The sequence below is a fragment of the Taeniopygia guttata genome, chromosome 4 (assembly GCF_048771995.1).
Source record: "Taeniopygia guttata chromosome 4, bTaeGut7.mat, whole genome shotgun sequence".
NCBI classification, from domain to species: domain Eukaryota; kingdom Metazoa; phylum Chordata; class Aves; order Passeriformes; family Estrildidae; genus Taeniopygia; species Taeniopygia guttata.
The window spans coordinates 61,442,461-61,465,893 of NC_133028.1; the positions used below are offsets into that span (position 1 = coordinate 61,442,461).

Below are 23,433 nucleotides of genomic sequence, written 5' to 3' on the forward strand. Positions count from 1 at the left end.
ATATTCGAGGGAGCTGGGGTTGTTCAGTCTCAAGAGGAGGCTCAGGGAGAACCTCATCACTCTCTACAACTCCCTCAAGGGAGGCCCTAATAAGGTGGGCATCAATCTCTCCTGTTGTGTCAGCAGTGAGAGGACCAGAGGAAATTACCTTAAACTGAGACAGGGAAAATTCAGATTAGGTATTAGAAAAAATTTTCACTGTTAGGGCAGTAAGGTGTTGGAATAGGTTTTCCAGGCAGGCAGTGAAGTCATAATCCCTGGAGGTGTTCAAGAGGCATCTGGATGATGTGGTTTAGGGGTTACAGGGCTAGTGGGAGGTGGATGGTCACACTGGTTGACCTTGAATGTCTCTTCCAACCTTGATGACTCAACAATTCTATGATTCTAATATCCCCCCAGCACCTCCAGCCAAATCCTAAAAAGCACACCACTAAAACCTGCCTATCCCTGAAACATTTTTAAGAAATCAGCTCACAGGTTAGGTATAATTTCTTTACATAAATCCAGTGTACCTCCACAGTGTACTGGGTTATTACACAAAGGCATTACTGAACACAGCCAGGCTGCTTGAAGCCAGCACATGGCATCATCCACAATCCCACTGTCATCTTCCACGCAGCTTGCAAATGCACACCAAGCACCCATCGTCCTCCCAGCCCCATTATGACTGTGAGGATTCAAGTGGCAATGTCATTTCTGCATCCTTGCAAAGAAGGGAGGGCACAGCCTTTGCACACCTACACCCAGCACAGGCAGGAGAGTTACCTCAGCCAATTGGGATCACAGAGGGGAAGGCAAGGCAGGCACTGAAAGCACAGCCCCTTCCTCACCACTCACCCGGCAGGACGTGTAAATGGAATTAGGATACAGAGGAATAGGTTACTGGCTGGAAGGCACCCTGCTGCACCTTCCCACTGCATCAGAGGAAAATCCACCATACTTAAAAACAACACTTTGGGAGGGATGTTCTTCCATACCGCAATACAACTGAAGCCCATGTTATGTGCATTGAAAAAGAGGAGTAATAAAAGCAGCAGAGATGACAGAAAAAACCAACAAGTGGTGTCAGGTGTTCATTCACTATTTACATAACGTGGCCTAGATGTGTGTTAACCATATGAAATCCTGCTCCTGTGCATCAGCAAAACTGTGGTCACAAAGGACGCAAGGAAAAGGGAGAGGTCAGAGGATGCCCCAAACTGTGACTCACAAATAACAAGGAGAGACAATGGTTTTCTGTTGAATATTTTATTTTTGCATTGCCTTCATAGCGCAATTAAAGCAATCTTTAAAATTCACTTATTACAAATGTTTGTCAAGTCTGTTTTTCCCCAGAAATACTTCTCTTGCTTCCTTGCACATACGCCCCAAACACACTATAAAAACCCCATTCATAACATGAAAGGAAGGGCAAACATCATTCATGTAAACATCTTTCTTAGAGTTTTCCGTTTTTTTAAAAGTCATGAATAAACTTACAGATGTTCAGTAAGGCTCATAGTTTGAGTACAAATGTCATAAAACACCTATCAAGTACTGTACACAAGTTGAATACTCCGGGGTTAACTGTTAACACACGTATAAGCTTACCCCAAAGATTATTCTTTAGCACTTAGTTCTTCAGAACAGAGACACCCAGTAATTATGGGCTGAAGAGTATTAAAATAGCAGAAGGCCCAGCAGAAACTGTTAAGTAATACACTATTTTAGTCTGGTTCTTAGCTCAGAGTTAAACTTGTTACAGCTGCAGTAGGAAAAGTTTTCTAGAAGGGAATCTATAGGAAGGAGGGATGGGTCTTTTGTAAGATATCATGAAGAGACAAGCTGAGAGGTACGTCTTGAAAATGCGACTAGCCTTGCTACTGCAATTATTTATGGCGGCTGCATGTAATGCTGCATTAATACTTCCTCAAATAGCAGGAACAACCATTTGTAATTGTAAGGATCATTTGTTGCATCTCCCCTAAAAAAAAAACAACATTATCTACTTACTGGTATTCAATTACACTTGCATCTTACAAAAAGACATCCCTTTAAATCTGGTTTAGATCTTACTGGAACTTTTTTGTTTAAATATTCTTTCTACCATGAAAATATTTAATACAAACTTCATTTTACATACAAATGTTAAAACTTGTAAAGCAGGTCTTCCCACACTCATGATTTTATGGCTTGAACTATTAATTGCTTATAATTTTTGTACAGGTATTTCTCCTAGGGGAAATAAAGAGTTACAGTAACACGGTAAAGAGAAAAAGGGCAGGAAGTTCTACTGCCCAAAGACAGAGGAGGGTCCAGTCAAGACAGAGTGACCTTAGTGTTCAAAACCTTTGATCTGGGACAAGTAAATATGCACTTAATCTTGCACCTTTTTTCTCCTTAAAAAAAAAAAAAAATCCCTCATAAGACCACTTATAAATTCTTTGTCCAAAAATACAGTTCTCATGATTCCATGACATGAAGCATAAGGAACAAGTTCACTGCAGGGAAGCCCATTTCCAGTCACAGATGAAGCTGCTCCCACACCTCTTTTCTTTGCTTGGATGCCCTGGGCACACAGCAGTGTAGTGGAAGTGAGGAACAGGCAGCACCCAGCATGTAAGAAGATACTTCAGTACCATTGTTTCCAAAGCAATTTGGTTTTTTTCAGTGCTTGGAGGTGAAGCCCTCAGGCACCCACAGCTCCAGCAATTCTGCTGGGCCACAGGAGAAACTCGGCTCTGTGTAATGTTACCTCATCACAACAGCAGCGTTTTCCTAAAGACCATCAAATTGAGTGAAAGGGGACAGAAGCAACACTGCTGCACCCCTGGCACAACCCAAGTGGTGAGCACTGGTTTGACTGGAGGACAAGGGCAGACAGCTGGGAAGGAAAAAAAAAAGTGTCAATTTCTGTAATTTATGAGTTTCTCTTACCAGATGGGATATGTCGGCTACTCTGCTTCTCCAGTGCTTGACAGAGGCTGAGAAATCCCTGACAGAGCTCTTACTTCTTCTAGCATGTTGCTTCCAGCTTCTAGCAACATGCTACAAGACCCCCGGGAAAAAAAACATTGCTGTCTGTGCAACACTTCCACATCTGGAAAGGCTGTACCAAGGAGAAGCCTGCCTAGTCACTCCCAAAACATGCAGCCTCACCCCATGGCCTCCCAAAGCTCCCACAACCTCCCCAGGAGCTTCACCTGATTAAAAGCATGGGCCATCCTAGGAGGTATCATGGCAACTGTAGAAAAAGTAAAAAACTCTCACAGCTGAAAAGCCATTTCCATGTATTTGATTTGACTTTTTCAGCAGTCAAGATTTACAGGTATTTATGTAGGGTAAGTATTTTATGATTACTGTTTTAAAAAAAGGGAATAAAAAGCTTTTTCAGGTTTGTTAAAAGAAAATCAGGATCCCCAAAAGTAAAATTATATCACAAGACTCAATTTCAGACACCCCATCCATGGCCTAAGCTGTTTCCCTTCTTATCCAGTGGAGTGATCCCAACAGCAGGCAGCTCTCAGCAGCAACTTTTCTGGCTCTCATCTCCAAGAGTAGCCACTTCCAGAAAACAAAGCTTCTGTATTCTTGGTAACAAAACCCTGTGCTGCCATCACAGGAAGATCCACTTCTGATTTTTTTTTTTTTTTCAAAAGAGACAATCAGCAGTCTCTAATACAGGGAAATTCAGGCTTCTTATAAAGGAGCTCAAGTAACCCTACCACATCACAGAGAAGCCGTGTGCAGTACTGCAGACCGAAGGCAGATTTTGAGAACTGATCTGTACCTGAAAAATGCAGCAATTCTGGGTTTTCCTATGCTATTCTTTAGTCACAATGGGTATCCCGAGAGCCAGCCACTCACTCAGGCTCAGCTGACGGGCATCAGCTTTTCTCTCAGTGAGCTTCTGTACCGACAGGAAAGGTCTTTGGCCAGACTCTAAGAAGTGGAGCTTCTTTACTTATTGCATATTCACCAGTAGTCAGCTGCATCCTACAGACCCAAGAAGATTGCTGTGCAAGGTGATGCTTCGTCTTCCCCAAATGAAAACCATGGCTGGATGTGGGTCTTGTGTCTATGGATGTCATCACACTACCAATGAGGAGCTGTGTGAAGCTGGTCTTGCTCTCTAGTGAGCCCCAGAAACTGAGCTGCAACACACTGACCAAGTTAAGGCATTATTTGGAGTTCTGTAACTAACCTGTGTTTGAACCAGGGGATGCCAATGCACAGCTCTGAAGGACACACTGAGCTCTTTCACCACCCAGTGGCAAAAGCCATCTCCACTCTAACAGACCAGGAAGAGAGAGAAAACAAAGCAGAGTTAAAAGGCTTGGTCCTGAATCAAGCCAAAGCAGCTCTGTAATCGTAACTTTTTATAGCAGGTTGGTCGCTGAAGGAGGGAGCTATAGAAGGACCAACAGATTTTATAGAGCTGAGAAGGATAGCAGATATAACAGAGACTAGAGCCACAGCTGTGGCATGCTACCTACCAGGCTACACACATGTACAAAAGAATCTGCTTGACTCTCACCAAATTTTTTGAGAAGACACAGGACACCTCAGTGCCATTTTTCCCTAGAATTTCCCTATTTTAGGATACAATCTTCAAGCCTGATGCACAAAGAGCACCTATGTTCTATTTATCTCAAAATCAGGCAATATGAAGACCAATAAATCTATTAAAACATAAGCAACTCCACACAGGAGATTAGCAGAGGAATCAGAGACTGATCAGAAATGCAGGCAAAGGAGCTGTAGAGATCAGAACATTTTAAACACAATTGCCCAGTGAGCACAGAGAGGCCAGCAGTCCAGTCCAGGTTATCAAGATGGTGGGAGGAGTTACCATCCATTCCCAGAAGGGCTCAGTCACATCTTCCCTCTGCTCTTTCCTGCACCTAAACTCAAGCCTCAACTTTGCAAACTTGGCAAATCCTGGCACAATAATTCTCAAGACACATGTAAGAGCTCCCTACCAGAGGGAGCTGCAAGTGGCTGATGACCTAAAGTAATGACCCATGGGCAGGTAGAGATGGATGAAGTCATGCCTATTTCTTTTTGAGAATCATTTAGTCATGCTGAGCAGCTGACTGACCTTTGCCAACTCTCCATCACCTGTGAGGTTGGTTGTGTCTCTGCACACTCAGGTGAGTCCCTGACCTGTCACCTCTGCTGTGGATGAGACACGCAGCTGCAACCTGAGAGTCCGGCACGAGGAGATGGGAGATGACACAGCTCATGTGCAGATCACTGTTGAAAGAGTGTCACAATACCCTGAGCCTGCCTGTCCCCTGCCTCAGCACATGCACAGAGCAGCTTCTGTGCAAACTGAAATGATGAGGTGATGGAAAATGCTTGTGAGCAGCCACAAGGACTAAACAGAGCCCAGGTTGTTATGAGTAATTCCTAACTTTCCACAGATAGCGAAGAAAGGATTCTCAGACTGCATGGAACAGCAGCCTCATCCTTCTACCTGCAGGTACCAACAGACTCTCCCTGCCCAGCTCCCCAGACAGCCAGATGCCTCCAACAGTTCAAGCAAGCAACCAAAATGTGTTGCAACAGAAAGGTAGGTCTGATTCCCAAATCATTTATGTTACATATATACAAACTTTTAAAAATTACAAACATTTAAAGAAAGTGTTGCAAATGCATTTGAGTTTTTCTTAAGCTGCTAAACCCAAGAGAACATCAGAGTCTCAGAAAAGCTCCAGTATCCAGACCAAGACAATACATGATTTCTCTCTTGTATAGCATAAGGCAAGCCCAGTACAGTATCTAAAAAACCACACATTTTCCCTAACCCTGAAAAACCCCAGAACATAGCCCTGCAGATGAATATTCACAAGCCCCCACTGCTGGCTGCAACAAAGCTATGGACTGACTGCTGTTTATAAATATGAGCATCGAGTGATGTTTTTACATTAATTGTTTGTCTTTCAAAAACAATCTTTTAATATCTTTTCTTCTTAAAAAATAATCTTATTTTGATACTTCATATTATATTAATTCACTGTGTCATAAACCAGAACTACTAAAACATCGCTATAAAGCTATGTTGTTCCATCAAGTGAACATCAAGTGAAAAGATACAGCTCTCCTTCACCAAGGACTACAGCCTGCCCTCAAATACGTGCACCTCCTTTCAGAGAATCTATGGGAGATCCAAGCATCTTTTGCCTTGAGAACTGGCCACTTGAACAGTCAACGCACGAACACGGATGCAAGCAATGTGCTTGTCTTCCAGAACATGTACTTCTGGAAGTCTTTCTACATCAAGTCTGTTTTCTCCTTTTCACAAAAACTTCATGCAAAGAACAGCTTCATTTGCATGTTATGATAATAAATTAAATAAAATAAGCCAGCCGTACAGGCTAGATAAATATTAGGTTTAGACACGTTGCTATACTATTTAGAGAGCCACAGAGACCAACACACAGCACTCTCACATACACACACAAGCCTTTCCACTAGTTAGAAAGGATTTTCTTCTGCAAAAGAGGATTTGTAGAAAGAACAATGTTCAGACAAGAGGAAAGGGGAGTTAAAACCCAGCCTCCTATATGCTAATAAATAAGTTGCTCTATTGCAAGATTCAGATCAAAGGTTTAAAAAGGCAAAATTATGCTACTATTAGAGAATATCAAAATATTACTGTTATCATCACAAGTGGCATATATGCAAAATGCAGTTGCACAATAATGCCTAGGCAGGTAGAGAGCAACACTAAGTCTGCCGACTAAAAGTGAACAATACACCCATTTTTAGTTTCCTTCTAGTCTTTTGGCATCTTTGCATATGGTGCAAAAGCAGAAGCTACCAAAGAATACCACATCTTGTATAGAATATTAAATAATTTTTTCAGATAAGACTGGTGCAATGCTAGCTAATTTTTAAATCTGCTATGAGTAACATAGTCACACCTAGTTAGTATCCAAGGAACTTATCTCTTAACACAGAATGCAAGGTTATGATGCAACAGCATGAACAATCCCTGGTTGTCCAGTTTTCAGTATAAAGGTAGTGCATAGATCCAGGTTTCTGTTTCAGTTTGCTGAACGGAGAAGGTGCTCCCATATCACTTTTGTTGGGCAGCCTGGAAAGCTTTCAGTTCCAGCTGGTACCACTCTGGTGCTTCAGGCCCATTCTGCCCCACAGGGTTGTGATCATACCCATAAGCCACTGTCAATTCCTCATCCTTCTCCACAGCCCTAATGGTACGGATACACTTGATGGGCCCAAAACGAGGATGAACAAACCTAGGAAAAAAACATCTTTGTTTACATCAGCTATCAACTCTGCCAGCCCCTTTTACAGTTCCAGAATTTACTCATTTCAGAGCAATACTGCATAATCTGATATTGAATTAGCAGTCTTGAGTCAATCTCATAAATATTTAAGAATATGAGCAAAAAAATTGATTTATCAAAGCATTGGTAGTTCAGCAAATACACTGCAGTTCTAGCCAAGCTAGGATTAAGAGAACTGTGATGATGCATTTTACAATCAAGAAGCAACTCAAAGATCATGACAAAACTAACAAGTTGCACACTTCAAGATGCTCCATGGTAAGTTCCCAAAGACATCAAGCACCCATAATGCTAGCCCATTTCCAACTCAGCTTAGGTGAGCAGAAGTTCATTCAATGCCTCAACTCTTTACTCCCAGCCCACCACTGGTCCTCTTCCAGCTGTCCAGGGACCCACTGTGAGCCCAGCCAGCCAGGCTGCAGCCTCTACCCTAAAACAAAGGGCTGTACTTACAGCTCATAGGTGCAGTTAGGAGTGAAGGAATGGTTGGCCTTATGCCCCAATGAGGCACAGTACTTTGCAGCGTGGTTGTAGGGCTCTGGCACGTCTATGACCGTTTCATCATCCAGGGATATTGTATTTCCATTGAGGGCCCAGTCTCTGCTGTCTACCTAGTTTGCAAGGCAAAAATCCAATGTCTGTGTGTAGGAGGGGTCAACTTTGTCAGCAGTTTGAAAGCCAACATTCAAAATATATGCAAATAAAGCTTTTCACAGGGTATGCCATTAAAAAGAACAACCCACACTTTTTAAATCTATACATAGGTGAGCATCCACTTTCTTCCAATTAAACTCCATCATGTTAAATCAAGGGTGGGGAGGTAGTGGGTGTTAGATCCTACTATGAAAAGTTCAGGAGGAGCAATGAAAATTCAGACTGACTTTTTTCTTTTCTTTACCTCCTGGTGTGTAATTCGCACTCCGTTATAGAAGGACATCACTGTACTGGCTTCTGCTGCTATTTTTGAAAACAATCCTTCTCCAGCACTGGAAATGAGAGAGACATCCACATACACCCTACAAGAGGAACAGGGCATGGAATCAGTGACTGGCTGCAGTTTTAATTTTCAAGAAGTACAACACTACTGGGATAAAGCCTAATACTTCAGTGTAACAATAAAGCTAATAATAACAGCAAAACCTTATTATTATTATTATTATTATTATTATTATTATTATTATTATTATTATTATTATTATTATTATAAACCTCTTTATGGGACTTCTTTCCTTCCTCTCTTCCATATGTTCTCTCTATTTTGTCAAAACTGAGGTTTGGTGGAAAGTTTGGGCTGACTTGGAAAACTTGTATTTTTTTTAAAGTGCCAATCAACTATAACTCCACAATAATGGCTTCAATTCAGGAACATCCTCAATAACCTATCAGAACCCCAGAAGTCCCCACCAAGCTGGGGTTGCTGGTATACACATGCACTGAGAAGCAAGAGCTCTCAAGGAGATGCCCCACATCTTCAAGTACTCAATGCAAATTAAAGCAAGCATTTTACTAATCACTTATTTAGATATTAGATAACTGCAGGCACTTATTTAGAAAGTGCCTACAGTTAGGAAGCCACACAGAGCTTCCATTTTACAAACCTTTACATAGCCTTTTACATTTTAGATCAGGAAAGGTTTGTAAAATTAGGCCCTAAATAGGTAACAGTAAAGAAATTTAGAGAGAAGAAAAAAAAATTACCTCTCTGATTCATAAGGATCAGGAAGAAGGGCATTTGTAGAAATGCAGGATGACGTAGATTTGTCAAAACTGTATACTGGGCCTAAAAAAAAATCAGACATCAATGAAGGAAATAAACTAACTCGCAGTACTGAGGGTATGCAATCCTTAACTTAATCAAGACATTCAAAAATTAAATTCTAATGGCTGCAAAAAATGTTACACTTCTAAGAAAAGGTGTTAAACAGAACTGCACCTGTAAAAAGTCTTAAGTGAGATACTGCTTCTTGATTATTTCCCCCCCCTCAAAAATCTAGAGTAATAGTGCTAACACAAAAAGATGATACACATGTTCTTCAAATTACCAACTTGCAGAGGAGGACTGGATACTCTTTCAAAACTGACCCTCCTAGTGTCTCTAAATATAATTTAAGTAACACAAAACTGAAAAGGTTATATTCATCAGATAATTTAAAAAAAAACCAAAAAACAAAACTTGATTATTTCAAATATGAAATATTTTCTAGTCCAGATCCTAAAAAGACTTCAGACAGAAAATAACATTTAGTAATCAGAAAGCACTCTTGCTAAAGTCCTTTATTTTTTGTCATTAATAAGCAACTTAGAGGTACAGCTCTAATTATATTCTTACATCCTTGTCCCAAATGGGAGGACTATCTTTGACACAGATTAAGAAGAAGGTGGAAATAAGATGGGAAAAAACCCCACAGAACAGAATACTACAAAATTTGATATAAGGCCTTTGCCCCTGGAATCCAATATCTGTTCTGGACAAAGGCAGCTTCCCCCTGAGTATAACTTCATCCTGTTTACAAAGCACAACCATACTCTCCAACAAAGTAAGTTTTAAGTAAATTTTGACTTGCTATCATAACAAAGATAAAATAAAAGAGAAAATAAACTCTCATGCATTTGCTTGTCAATACCGTTTCACTGAGCTTTACGTGCCTATTTCGTATCAAGTGAGACAATTTTTGCTGGCAGAGCAATAAATGCATTAGCAGTCCCTGCTTGTTACTGCAGCTTAACCCACACTCCTCCAAAACATCACAGACACCTCAGAACAACAAACCCACTCCAGAACTATAGGTTCAAGCCACTAGGTAGAGAAGGCCCCACGCTATGCCTGTGCACTTCACAGCCACTTTCTGTCAGCAGGACCAAACACACAGTAGGGTGCTGGTGAATCAGACTATTACACAACGACTGAATCTGGCTCGCTAATTCCAATCTCAGCCCAGCAATGCAGATGCCAGAACATTCACATTGCAAACACTGACTTGCACAAACCCAGCTGACAGAGCTACAACCAAATCAGGGTCTTGCTCTCCTCTTGCAGTTACTTCACTGCAAGAAATACTGGAGCGGAGGAAGTAGATGTACCTCCTCATCAGGGTGAATGGAACAGGTTTTCCATCTGGTACAGAGAGTAGCAGGATATGTGACAAACAGAACTGCGCCCATGAGCACAGGAGTGAGAGAAGGGCTGTGAAATGCACTTGGACAGGACCACACAGGGGGCACTTCCCATCTGTTTCCAGGACAAAGACCATCTTCCTCTCTGCCCAACTATGTGTCTTGGAGAAAGGGGCCCTCACTAACAGCCTGTGTCATCACAGCCAGTCTCCAGTGAGGAGCATCACAGGAACAAAGCTGTCTGCAGCAAAAGGCTGGTAGCAGGAATACAAGTTTGTGTTAGCTGAACTTACTGCCTGGAACTACTTCAAATTGAGGTTTCCCATCCTCAACAGCTGTCAGAGTTGCCAATTTTGCTTCTATCATTTCTCCGTCTATGAACCTTCCAAAATATGCAGTCTTTCCATCAGGATACACATAGGCTATTTTCTCTCCAGTCATCTCCCCATCTTCATTCACTTCTCCCACAAGGCTGCCTCCATCCTGAGAGCACAGGCAAGAAAGAAAAGGCATTTAATTATACTTTACTATCCTTGGTGCCTAAGATTTTTAGCTTTTTATATTTTTCATGTATTAGTAGTTCTGTAGATTGCAAATGTGTGGCTGTAGCTTCTATTACTTTTCCTATTATGTTCCCCTACATTTATGAACAAATGCTAACCTTCTAAACACATTCCTAAAGTATTCTTTAGTCTTACTCCAAGAAGAGTACCAACTACAACAATATTCTGTTTTCCAACGAGACTCTGGACCCAACCTAACAAAAGTGGGAAAAAGAAGCCTGGGGACTGCTTCCAGTGGGGCAGAACCCAAGGAAATATTATCTAATCAACTAATCTTTTAACTGGACAATACATGATAATTACACTAATCAACAAACCTTAGAAAATGGTGAAGTTACTGTACCATGTGCGGTTTTCACCATACAGAGTACCTGACAGCTTTCAAGTAAAAGTCTGCTTTTATATTCACTCTAATGTTGTTGGGAAGATCTATTCTATTTTCTAGACAACATCCAATAAATGAAAAGGGTTTTCCCCAACTTTTTTAAAATGCATCAGTAAGTTCAGGTGTGAAATTATGAAAATTAGGTAGAAACAGACTCATGAAGCAACTTGAAGTCATTCCAGTTAGGATAAAACTGATTTTCTATGTTGTTCGGAATAGGCAAAACCCAAGGTCCTTCCTTCAATGACACAAATATTCAGTTTCATTTGGTGGAAGTTTTATGTGTACAGTGTGCAAAACAAGGACCAAAGCCACACAAATGTCCAGGTTTGATTCCTATGATACTGTCCTGAAGGAAAAAAAGATTTAACGCTACCTTGCTAATTCATGGTACCTCTAAAGATGTGAGCCTATTAAGGAAAAATGATTCCCAGAATGCCCCTCAATGTCAGGTGATAATCAGTGAGAACATCTTTTTGTGGAAACCATCAACAGCAACACTCTTCCCTTCAAAGTTTATGCATTTCAGCCCCGGGCTTTGCCACCTGTGATTTGCCTGCAGCTCAAGTTAGATCTATTTCCAGAACTGCAGAAATGAGATGCATATATTACCACAGGTCTAACAATTTCTTGGGGGTTAGCATTTTTCCTTTTGTTTCTTTCTCTCATGTTATTTTGTCTCATCTGTTGCTACAAAATAGTAACTACGGATACTTAGAGAACCAAAGATGTGGCTGGGAGGAAGAGAAGGGGGAATGTTTGCCTTTCTTCACCTGGCATGGGGGTTTTCTTTGGAAGGGCAAAGATACTGAGATTTTGGCTGGGTGGTGAGGGGCTTGGCTCAGCTCCTTTCTTTTGCTCCCTCCCTCCCCTTCTCTCTCTCCCCACATCTGCAATAAGACAGGCTGTGATTGTTGTGGGGACAATTCGCCACCACTGTGAGGAGTCTCCTGCTGTCTTCTACTGCAGCTCTGCTCCTGGGAGTGGCTGTTGTACTGAAAACTTCCTAACAACCTACCTCACTAGAGGGTGATAGCATACACCAAGCATTTGCTGATCCTAATAATGGCAGTAATGAAAACCAGTAAATAAAAGGAACAGCCAGTGTTGGTAAGCATTTAGAAATCAATCTGCAACTAAAGCTTGTGCCATATGTAGCACAGAATTAGACTGTGTTTTGACCAGCAACTTAATTACATGAAGACATTACCTCCTTCTTGGCACGAGGTAAGATTAAAAGATTCAACTCTATTGTGTAAGGCTTAATAGGAATTATATTTTTAAAAAATTTGCATCAAAAACTCCCTAAAAGCTATACAACAGTCACTGCCTTAACTAGCATGATTAAAAAATAACATCAAAATTCAAAAATATACAATAATGGCTTGTTTAACTAGCAAATCACTTGTCCACAATTCCAGTCAGAGGCAATAGTTCTCACACTAGTTACATCTCATGTGTTAGGCAAAGCCATCTTCACACAATGTTCTGTGGAGGCCTGTGAGCCTACTGCAGGGAGAACAACAGTGATCCCCTGGAGAGATGCACCTTAGGCTCCAGGCATTCCTCACAGCTCCGGGTGAGGAAAGAAGTTTCCCCCATAGTGCTCTGCAGCACTGTGTTAATTTGACCCAGTTCTGGCCTTCCCTACTCCTTTTACCCTTATATGTTCATGTTCTAGTGAGTTCTCCACTCCCTGTAATCCTACTGTGTGTAACTCTGCCCATCCACCCTGGCATTCCCTATTGGTCCTTTCCCTGTGTACTGCCCAAGCCCTCAGACCACTGGATCTCTGATGGTCTCCTCCACCCCTCTTTCCCTGTGTTTATACTCTGGACCCTCTTTTGTCTTTGGCTCCTGGACCCCTTCAGCGTGGCCTGAAATAAAGCATGTCGGAACTCCGTGCCTGGACCCTCGCGTGTCTTCACTGCCGAGCTGCTGCGTGTGCATGTGTGTGCATGTCTGTCTGTCTGTGTGTCTGTGCTGGTGCTCTCCTGGCTCCTATCCCTTGGCACAAGGGGAAAGCTGCGTACATCACCACCGTGGACCCCAACAATATCCTGCAGAAATAGAGACAAATTCTCTCCTCCTACTTTAATAAAAGCAAAGGGTTGCAATAACTGGCATGGCTTCCATGCTCCTCACCTGCAGCCACCATTACAAAGTGACAAAATCCAGCCTTCCCAAAGAGATAATGCAGAAGTTATTAGACATCCTATTTCTACGTTACATACAAATTATGTATAAATGCACTTCCAAGGGGCTGGGTTTCCTGGAAGATGAAAATGGTGGCAGGCATCTTGCAACCTCACTGAATCTCAGCTACTGGGCAAACATTCAACACCAAAATCTTTTAACTTTGTGTTGGATTACCCAAAATCAGAAGGCCCAGATCTTTTATCCAGATCCATGTGTGCTGATTTTTGGATAGCTGGGTCATGGTGGGTATTTCTTTCAGCTGGGGAGAAAAGAAAGGTACATAATTCTACAATAAGGAGAGCAGGTGGTCAGGTTTACCGGGTAATAAATCCAACAGATTCCATGTCGGATGTTGTCTTTATACTGCCCTTTGAATATCAGCCTTCCGTCACCGTCGTACTCCTGGGCTGGGCCATTGAGCTCTCCATCCACGTAGGTACCATGAAGGACCACTCCATCCTCGTAGGTGTAGATCCCCTGGCCTTGCAGGGCGTCATCAACGTAGTACCCCTCCAGGGTGCTGATGAAGAGTGAAAGAAAACAGCAGTGGAAAACTGTTCACCTCTCAGAGGTGAGCCCAAAACCTCAACATACTGGAACACCAAGGTGAAAACCAGAAATTTATTTCTATGGAGCTCCAAAGGCATAAAACAACTTACAGCACTCTTTCATCAAAGTGTGCTGCACGGACACAGAATCATTCATCTCAATCACGTGCCTGGAATTTTCTGTAGGCTAAAATAGTCAGCAAATGGACACTCCTGGTCAAAGGAGGAATTCTTGCTCAAGAAGGCTACTCTCACATTAGGATTTTCTACCTGCTATGTGTGGGCCTCCACCGACATGTCTCTGGAGAGACAAAATTGAGCTGCTGTACACGTGAACTATGACAGGGAATGAACTGCAACCTGCCACAGTTCAGCATCAGCTCCCCAGCAATACACTTGGCAGCTATTCGTACAGGCACCACTAAAAGTAGCCATTTTTCATCTATTTGTCTTAAAATTGAACACAGCCTGTCAAACAGAACTAGTGCTGCACTTGGATTTAAACAAAGAAATATTTCATTTTGGTTTGTCTTGCAAACCCTTTACTATCACCATAAAAGAGGATCTATTCAGATATTTCCTTCTCATTAGCGTAAGGGAACACAACCTGGTTAGCTTTTACTTCAGCACACTTAGCTAACAGCCAGCTGCCTGCATACACATATCTTCACTGCATAATTCTTTTTTAGATGCAGATGTCTAAGGTATAAGCTAAAACAGTGTCTGTGAGCACATGAGTCTACATGTTTTACCATACAGATTTGCAAGAGCTGCAAAAGGAATGTTTTTTTCAGAATTCACTTTCTAGCTTCTAAAGCTTCATGCTGGATGAGGTTTCCATGGGAAAATATATTACAGTAAGAGCCTCAGTGCACACCAGATGCAAAACAAGAAGGGGCAGGAAAATAATTTTACTTTTCAGTGAAATGATTTCTTGAGCCAGTTGCTACAGAACTGCACAGATAGCTATGGCACTACAGCACAGGGAACAATGACGGAACCACCAGAAATCAGTGCTCTTACTTAACTATAAATGATGCCACTTTCCCCTCTAATTTACCACAGATCACTAGTTATATAGCGTGCACATGTAAGATTACTCCTTAAAAGAAGCAGCCACCCCCAGTTTATGTAGTCAAAAATCCTGTCTTGTTACCTTTAGTTGCACTAGTTGAAGTTAAAACATTGCTAAATTACAACAATGCTTCAGTCCTGGAAAGAATATATTTTCTTTTACTGTAACTCAAACTTTTATGTTTTCTCTCTTTGTATTAAGCTCCAAACAGTGACCAAAAGATCCATCTCATCTAAGGAAATCAAAAGGATGTTTTATGTCCTTCAAGCTCACCTAAAAGGTCAGATTCAGCAACTTTTATGCTGTTCAGAATTTCTGAGCTACTTCCACCCTGCTCCTCACTTCACTTTAAGTTCTCAAAGTATGGTGTCTGCAGCCAGACACAACAATTGCAACTAAGACTTCACCAGCACAAAGATTAATAAATAGCTTCTGTGTCTTCCATAAGCAAAACCTTTTTAATACAAACCCTGAACTAACCTGTATTTTCTCTGCTTTGCCTCTCACATGATCGTACTTCTGACAACATAAATCCTACCGCAGTCAAGTTTTATCAGATGTACCATCTTCCTATTATCCACTATGCCTTGAAGGGATGGAAGATAATTCTTATCTAACAACTGGGGGGGGAAAATACTTACTCCAATATCCTTCCAGGGATTAAGTTAATATCTATAGAGACTGATCCATTTATCTCTTGCTCCCTCTATATGGAAACATGGAAAACTTTTTCCCTAAAAATAATAGTTTTCTACTGTGTTCTGGGAGATGTCAGTTTACAGGAGTTTCCAATTAGGGCAGAAGGGCAGCTCCAGCTCCATGACAAGCACGGCTCTCATGCCTGCCTTTATAGTGCAAAGGGTTCGGCAAAATACACTCCAGAACCACTGGCACCAAGGAAAAGTTCAAGTCCACAGTCCAAACCAGGGAGTATGCCAGGGCAAACTTCTCTCTCTTAAAGAATATGTTGTGACTTTTTGCATTTTCTTGAAGGGGAAGGAAAAAAACAACTGATATTTCATTCCAGATTTCCATTCCCTTAAATAATCAAGAGGAAGGGCCAGTTATTCTAGTAAAGGGAAATTTCCTTTACCAAACAAGGCAGCCAGGCAGCCAGTCCTATGCCCCATACTCAAAAAATGAGAATGCTGACAATGCAGCCAGTCCTGTATTTGACAGGACTCAGCTGCTCCCCAACAACAGAGGAACAGCAGTACAGCTGTCAGCTTTTACTCAGCAGCCTGCCAGGGAAACACACCCACGAGTCCTGAAATCAACGTCACTGCACGGGATTTTGCAAAGGGAGACCTGTTTTGAGACATTTTTGATATTTATTTCTCATCTTCATGAGCACTCAGCCTTGTCCATGGCACACTTAATGGAAACAGCATGTCCTGTTTTATGCCAGGTCATTCTTACAACATGTCATGATTCCTGAACCATCCATTTCAGAAAGCAACTTAGTCTTGCTAGCTGGATGTAGCTAGATAAATTATTAGCTACTGCTCATCATTCAGTAATTAGCTACTGCTCAGTTAAGGCTGCTTTAGCTAACTTAAAATATATAACAGTTAATGAAAATATCTCATTTTACAAAAACACATTGCAGACTATTTTTGCATATTTTCATTCTGCTAGTTCCTAAAGTCATCAGTGGCCAGCTATTCCAGTTTTTTAAGGGTTATGAAAATAGAGAGAGAGAGAGAAAAAAAAAAAAAAATAAAAGAGTTGGCAACACTGAAGCATTACAGAGAAGGCTCAGCAGCAACCTGACTCTTCCCACTAAATGCTGCCTGTACCCTGGATTACATGGAGGAGCAGCCCTACAAACAAAATAATGGGTCAGTTCCTCTGACTGTACAATCAGCAACTACTCTGCTGAGATCATCCACCAGCACAGAAACATTATATATGTGTGTCCATAGAGATGCTGTCTAACAACTTAAACCAAAACTATTTTAGAGAACTCAGCTGCTGGGCAGTCCTGATTTTCAGTTACTCAGAGAAGATTTAAGAAGGCCATTACCAATAACAGTGAGGATTTTTCTTCATCCAAGCTTGGAGGCCTAATCCCTTACTACATAACTGAATAAATATATTATCTTTCTCATGAAAAAAACCTCCACAATCCCTAGTATGAAGCAAATGGAAAGGCAAGTACAGACAAGGCGCTGACTCACTGAGACAGCACAATACCTCTGCTCCTGCTCAGAATTTTGCTGAGCAGGAAGAGAGTCGACCCGGCATGACTGTCAGTTTAACAGCTGCTATTCAGAGTGTCACCAACAGCTGCAAAACCATGAAGAATCGTGTCATTTTATACATTTGCTGCTCCCTCTGAGGAAATTCTGAGCAACTGCAGACAGGAATGCTGCAGTGGTGGTGGCGGGAAGACTTACAAGGTGTTCGTAATGAGGATCAGAGCAGAAAACACATGATAGGCACAGATTAGCCCAATTTCACCATCACAATTCCCAGTGAAAAGAATGGAAATAATAGGGGGTTTTCTGAAAGTAAATCAGGCCACAAGCAACTTGCAGAGGATTAACTAGAGTTGCTAACAAACCTGTATTTAACTCAGTCCTTTAACTGATAAACAATTTGACAAAGCAGAAGGCAAGCCTCTCTGTCAAGGTCCTATGTCCCTGCTGGCACAGGGAGCTCCGAGTCCAGTTGCACTTTCTGTGTAGCTCTATAAGGCAAAGAAGTCCACCTGAAGTAATGAACTTTGTCAGCATAGTTTTCAGTAGTTTTGACCACCTCTCATTTCTTATGATTTCTAATAAGCTCATAACATTACAGTGCTAAAAGAGCTCACACCACTGCCCTGTCCCTCCAGGAAACAACTACAGGCACCTCATTACACACAAAGCCACCACAAGAATGGCTACAGCAGCAGCAAGCTTTTCAGCAACAGTTTTTAATGAAAAATCTTATCAAGAAACTCAGCAGTATACAATCAATATAGATTAGTTTTGCATAGCTACAAGCAGAAGGAGGAATACAGAAGAAAAATCAGTCAGAGTGTACCTTCCATCAAAAAAGAAGAATTTGCCGCGGCCATTCTTTTCTCCATGCACAAAATTTCCTTCAAATCTGTCTGTTGATGAATAGGTTACTGTACAGAATCCATGTGGCAGCCCATCATCATCTAGATGCCCTGAAATAAAATCCAAACAAAGAGCAACAGAACACATTAATTATTATGCAAGATTTTATATCTGCTCTCATTATGTAGCTACTTGAAATGCAGTAGCTCCCTAGTACAAAACAGTAATTCAGATCATTGCTGTTAGGAACAGTGATCAGACATTCTGTACAACTGAAGTCTGTACTTGTGCAACACATAGCTTTAAATAAAAATAAAAGATAAGGATAAAAGAAAAGGGATGAGAAACAGGAGAGAGGAGAGAATAATAAGCAAAAGTAGTTTCTGAAAGAAACAAAGTTTAGATTATTCTAACTTGTATGAATATGTATCTTTAAAAGTATAACAATTCTTCCTCTAAAACATATATTTATGGATGAGAATGGGATAAGAAAATGTTAGATTTTTTTTTCTTTTCATAAACACATGCCTTATGATAATGTGAAAAGAAATAAAAGTAAGCAATATCCATAATGCTGTGCCCTTGCCATACATCAGTCAATGTGGTATTTAATATTTTAAATGCTGTTCTCCAGTGCCTTTCTGACGTGTTCACTTTATATCCTGTTCCTACCCCCAGCCATATCAGTTTTCCCTATAACAGCTGTTGCACAGGGAAAGCAGAGACAACACACTTGGATCCTCACCTGCATGGTTTGTGTTTTATTGAGCAACTATAAGTTAAAGCATAATAAGGCTCCTATTGCATTTCTAACTCTGCCTCTTCAAAGCCAAACAAAAACGACAGAGAAGTGTTTCAAACTATGATTATTGCCTGGTTTAGCTGTGTGAGCTTTGGCTGCAGAGCTCAGCAGGGCCGCTCTCAGCACAGGGACACACCTGAATGGGTGCTACAGCTCCTACAGTGACATTTTACCAGGTAAAAATTTTGCATGAAAACTGCAAAATAAATAACAGCTAGCCTATATTTATGTTCTTCCATGCTTCTAACTAAAACATTACATCTGATTCCTCCAGTCTCCTGGTGACGCATACACAGCCTATTAGAGATGATAGTGTATGCATCCACTTCTGCAGGCTTTGGGTCAAGCGCTTCCCTGACCAAATTTTCCCTAAACTGAAAAGGTTCATCACACATACGGAAAGGCAGAAACAAACTTAATTAATAACCAATAAATTAATGACCAATTAAACTAAAAGGTCAGTAACATTTCTGATGTGGACACCTCTTTTATACCAAAAACTATGTTAACACATAGAGTTTTAATTAAAAGCCTTTTAAATTAAGTTTTAGCAATACAGAAGGGTACACTGGTGTAAGTTAACAAACCCTGAACAATACAATACCAGTTTCCCTGTCTACCCCTTACTACAGGGGTAAAATTTTATAAAATACTTGGATTAAAAAAAATAACACTGATAATATGGGGACATTATACTATTTTTAAAAAAATACCCAATTCAACAGCAACAAACTCTTGCAACTTTGTTCTCTGTGACTATTCATCTTTGTCAAGATTTTGCTGGAATGCAAAGCCCAACAAAAAAGCTGCCATGCCTGTACAGAGAACACATGTTAGGCCTTTTGCACAGTAGGATACATAATACCTCGGAGATTTAAAATGGTCAGCTTTGATCCAGTGGCCTCTATACAGGGTTTTAATCTCAGCCACAATACAAAGAATCCAAATATTCTAATATGCTAGAAGTTTCCACTTATTAAAAAAAAAAATAAAATGATGCCCCCACCACTGCAACAAAACAAGAAACACAGTCTCTCTTAGTCAATATCATGGGGAAAAACTCAATTTCAAGTTTCATAACATAAATACAACTTTTTTTTCTGTATGGCTGAGGCCTTTGGCTCTAATTCTGTTTCAAATTAAGTCAACGGAAAAAATCCTTATTACTTTGTGGGGAGCAGTGCATTGCACTTCCCTTTCTCACCACTCTCCTTCATTTGCAAAAAAAAAATATACCCAAAATGTCTAAACATATTTTAAAATTATTGTAAAACCTCACTTTTGTTTCTTCATTAAGGGTCTCCCAAGACTTCCTCTTAAGCTCAGACAATGAACTTTTAAAGAAAATGAATTACCCTAATAGGGGCTAGTTCACAATGGAGTCACTGAAACCACTGATGTACACAAATCAAAGATAAAAGTCCTTTACTGTCAGTATCACTATTACTTAACAGATGACATAAAACGTGCATCATCAGTAAAAGATTCTGGCCACAAAGATGCCAGATGAATGTTTGGGGGATCACAACAAAACAAAACTTCCCCCCCCTACAAAAGTAGAAGTGTTTATTTCTGTATTTCTAACTTCCTTTGGGTAAGTGAAAAATCCTGTTCACCCCAAAGGGCATCCTGCTTCTGTCTCATTCAAAAAAACCACATACACTGCTGAAAAAAAGATGCTTTAAAAATGTGTTTCCTTAGCCCATGGAGATGAAAAAAAAAATCCAGAATACAGCAGAACACTTTATCTGTGATACAAGGAAGAAAACTACGACTCCCTGCCCCAGACAGCTGCAACCCACAGATTTAAGGAGTTGGCAGGAAAGGCAGTGGAAAACCCCATCTGTAAGGACACAGGGCACACCTCATCCATAGCAGAGCCTCGCTTCCCTCAGACCCATGTTCTACGCAACAAAGCTTCTCTGGCTCCCACATCACACACCAGACAGTGAATCCAGCTCCGAGCAGCAGCTGCTCAGCTCACATCTGCTGTCAGACCAAGCTGCCGTGCAAGACAGACGCCTTCCTTGGAGCAACTCGCTTTGCGGCCTAATCCTTCTGCCACAGGAGACACACGGCCCACGGCGAACATGGGCATCACCTCAGGCAGCTCCTTGCTCCCTGTCCCAACGGCTGAACACCCTGGATTGCTATTCCCGGCAGGACCACGGTCCCTCTGCGGGAATCTTTGGGGAGCCGGTGCTTTCCCACAGAGGGAGATGCCGTGCTTTGTTTCCCAGCGTGCTGGGGAGCTGCATCCCTGCCTGTTAAGGTTTCCATCAGTAATTCACTTCCAGAGGACATGTGCCTCCGGGTTTAGAACTCTTCAAGGGTTAGTTATGCACACATGAGAAGCGACCTGCACACAGAGGGTGTATATTTGCTATAAGGTGGCCCACCCCGCTCCCATACAGACGGCTCCAGCCCGGCTGCCTATGGTTATGGCAACAGCATCTTCTTGGAGTCGCTCTTTCTTTCTCCTTCTCCATTTGCACGTATGTGACTGCAGCCCTGGCTCCCTCGGCTCTCCCCACGTCCCTCAGCCGCCGCGGGAAGGACCGGGCACCGGCCGCACCGCCCAGGGAGTGCGGGCTGCAGGCCACCGCCCGCACGGGGGCACAGCAGCGGCAGGAACACACGGCCGTGACTTATTTTTGACAATAAGAGCTGAGCAGCCGCCATCCCCGCGGCCGGGGCGCGGAGCTCTCGGCGGCGGAAGGCGCCCGAAGCGCCCGCCCGGTACGGGCGGCAGCGCGGCCCCGGCTCCCCCCGGCCGCGCTCCGCCACGTGCGCGGCCGCGACCCGCCCGTTGCATAAGCGCACTGATGTCATGCGCCGCGCCCGATCGCGGCCGCCCCGCTCCGCCGCCGCCGCCCCCACCGCCCCCGCCCCGCGCCCCCACAGCTCCCGCAGCAGCGCCCGGCGCCGGCGGGCCTCGCTCCCCGAGCCGCGGGACACGCACCTTCCACGATCTCCTCCAGCGTCTCCTCGTCGCTGTCCATGGCGGCGGCGAGCGCAGGCAAAGCGCAGCCGCGGTACCGGGGGCGGGCGCCCCACGTCCCGCCTCCGGCATCCTCCCGGGGGTGGGCCTCGCCCCGCCCCGCCCCGGCGACCACGGACAAAGCGGGGCGGGAGGAGCTGCTGGCCGCGCCCCTCAGGGTGATGGCGCGGGGGTCGGGGTCGGGCCGGGCTGGTGCCGTGTGGCCCCACGTACGGCACCGAGGGAACCAGCCCGCGCAGCGCTGGTCCTCCAGCGCATTCCGTGCTGTCCATCCGTCGGTCCGCTGACCCCGACCGGCGTTGCTGCAGTTCACATCACGAAGCCGGAGGGTGCCCAGCAGCTGCAGGACACCCCTTTTCCATTGCCACACCAGGGACCGCTGAGCTGCTGCTCTTACCACAGGATCACAGAGTATGCGGAGTTGGAAGGGATCCATTAGGATCGCCGAGTCCAGCTCCTGGCCTGCACAGCAGCATCACAAAGAATCCCACCCGGTGCCTGAGAGCACTGTACAAACACTTCTTGTACTCCCTAAGGCTTGGTCCTGTGACACTTCCCCGGGGAGCCAGTTTAACCGGCTCAGCCACTCTCTAGCTGAAGAAACTTTTCCTGACATCCAACCTAAGCCTCCTCCGACACAACTTCAGGCTGTTTCCTCGGGTGCTGCCACTGGTCAGGAGAGTGAGGAGATCAGTGCCTGCCCTGCTGCTTCCCCTCATGAGGATGTGGAAGACCACACTGAGGTCTCCCCTCAGTCTCCTCCAGGCTGAACAGACCAAGTGATCTCAGCCACTCCTCATACAACTTCCCCTCCAGGCCCTTCACCATGCTCGTGGCCCTCCTTTGGGCTCTGTCTAATGGCTCCATGTCTTTTTTATATTGTGTCACCCCAAACTGCCCCAGCACTGGAGGTGAGGCCGCCCCAGAGCAGAGCAGAGCAGGACAATCCCCTCCCTTGCCCAGCTGGTGATGCTGTGCCTGATGCCCCCCAGGACACAGTTGCCCTCCTGGCTGCCAGGGCACTGACTCAGATCCAACTTTCCATTGACCAGGACCTCCAGGGCCCTTTGTACAGCGCTGCTCTCCAGCCTCTCATTCCCCAGTCTGTCTGTACACCCAGGGCTGCCCCATCCCAGGTGCAGAATCTGTCCCTTCACTTGTTGAACTTTCTACAACTGATGATTGCCCATCTCTCTAATTTCTTGAGGTCTCTGCAGGGCTTGTCTTCCCTCAAGGGAGTTGACACCTCCTCCCAGTTCACCATCATCAGCAAACTTACTTAGCATTTCTTTGAGTCTTTTGAAGAAGTTGAAGAGCTCAGGGCCAAGGATGGAGCCCAGCAGAACCCCACTAGTGACTGGACACCAGCCTGATGTCACCCCATTCCCTATAATCCTTTGT

The 23,433-nt window shown here is 43.2% G+C and overlaps 1 protein-coding gene across 2 annotated transcripts; it reads right to left on the reverse strand.

The window, feature by feature from the left end:
• Nucleotides 1-1,232: 1,232 nt before the first annotated feature.
• SETD7 (SET domain containing 7, histone lysine methyltransferase) lies at nucleotides 1,233-22,147 on the reverse strand. 2 transcript variants are annotated; one of them, XR_012055769.1, is made up of 8 exons: nucleotides 21,994-22,131; nucleotides 18,210-18,339; nucleotides 13,731-14,076; nucleotides 10,703-10,892; nucleotides 8,994-9,075; nucleotides 8,194-8,311; nucleotides 7,749-7,906; nucleotides 1,233-7,244 (listed from the first exon to the last, which is right to left on the reverse strand). XR_012055769.1 is itself a non-coding variant. In XM_002193167.6 (8 exons), exons 1-8 carry the CDS (start codon nucleotides 22,031-22,033, stop codon nucleotides 7,064-7,066), a joined length of 1,101 nt encoding a protein of 366 aa, XP_002193203.1. In that variant the 5' UTR covers nucleotides 22,034-22,147; the 3' UTR covers nucleotides 1,233-7,063. The 2 variants fall into 2 exon arrangements, 1 of the variants encoding a protein (XP_002193203.1); XM_002193167.6 differs by having other exon boundaries at nucleotides 13,875-14,076; nucleotides 21,994-22,147.
• Between the last annotated feature and the right edge of the window lie 1,286 nt (nucleotides 22,148-23,433).

Bases quoted from the DNA above. Each gene is read 5' to 3' on its own strand.
- SETD7 (XM_002193167.6), bottom strand. From the start codon at position 22,033: ATGGACAGCGACGAGGAGACGCTGGAGGAGATCGTGGAAG. The intron at 10,893-13,874 runs GTAAACCTGACC...CTGTGCTCTCAG, and splicing joins TCTGTTGGATTTATTACCCG to GATGGAGGCAGCCTTGTGGG. The intron at 7,245-7,748 runs GTAAGTACAGCC...TTTTTTTCCTAG, and splicing joins CCTAACTGCACCTATGAGCT to GTTTGTTCATCCTCGTTTTG.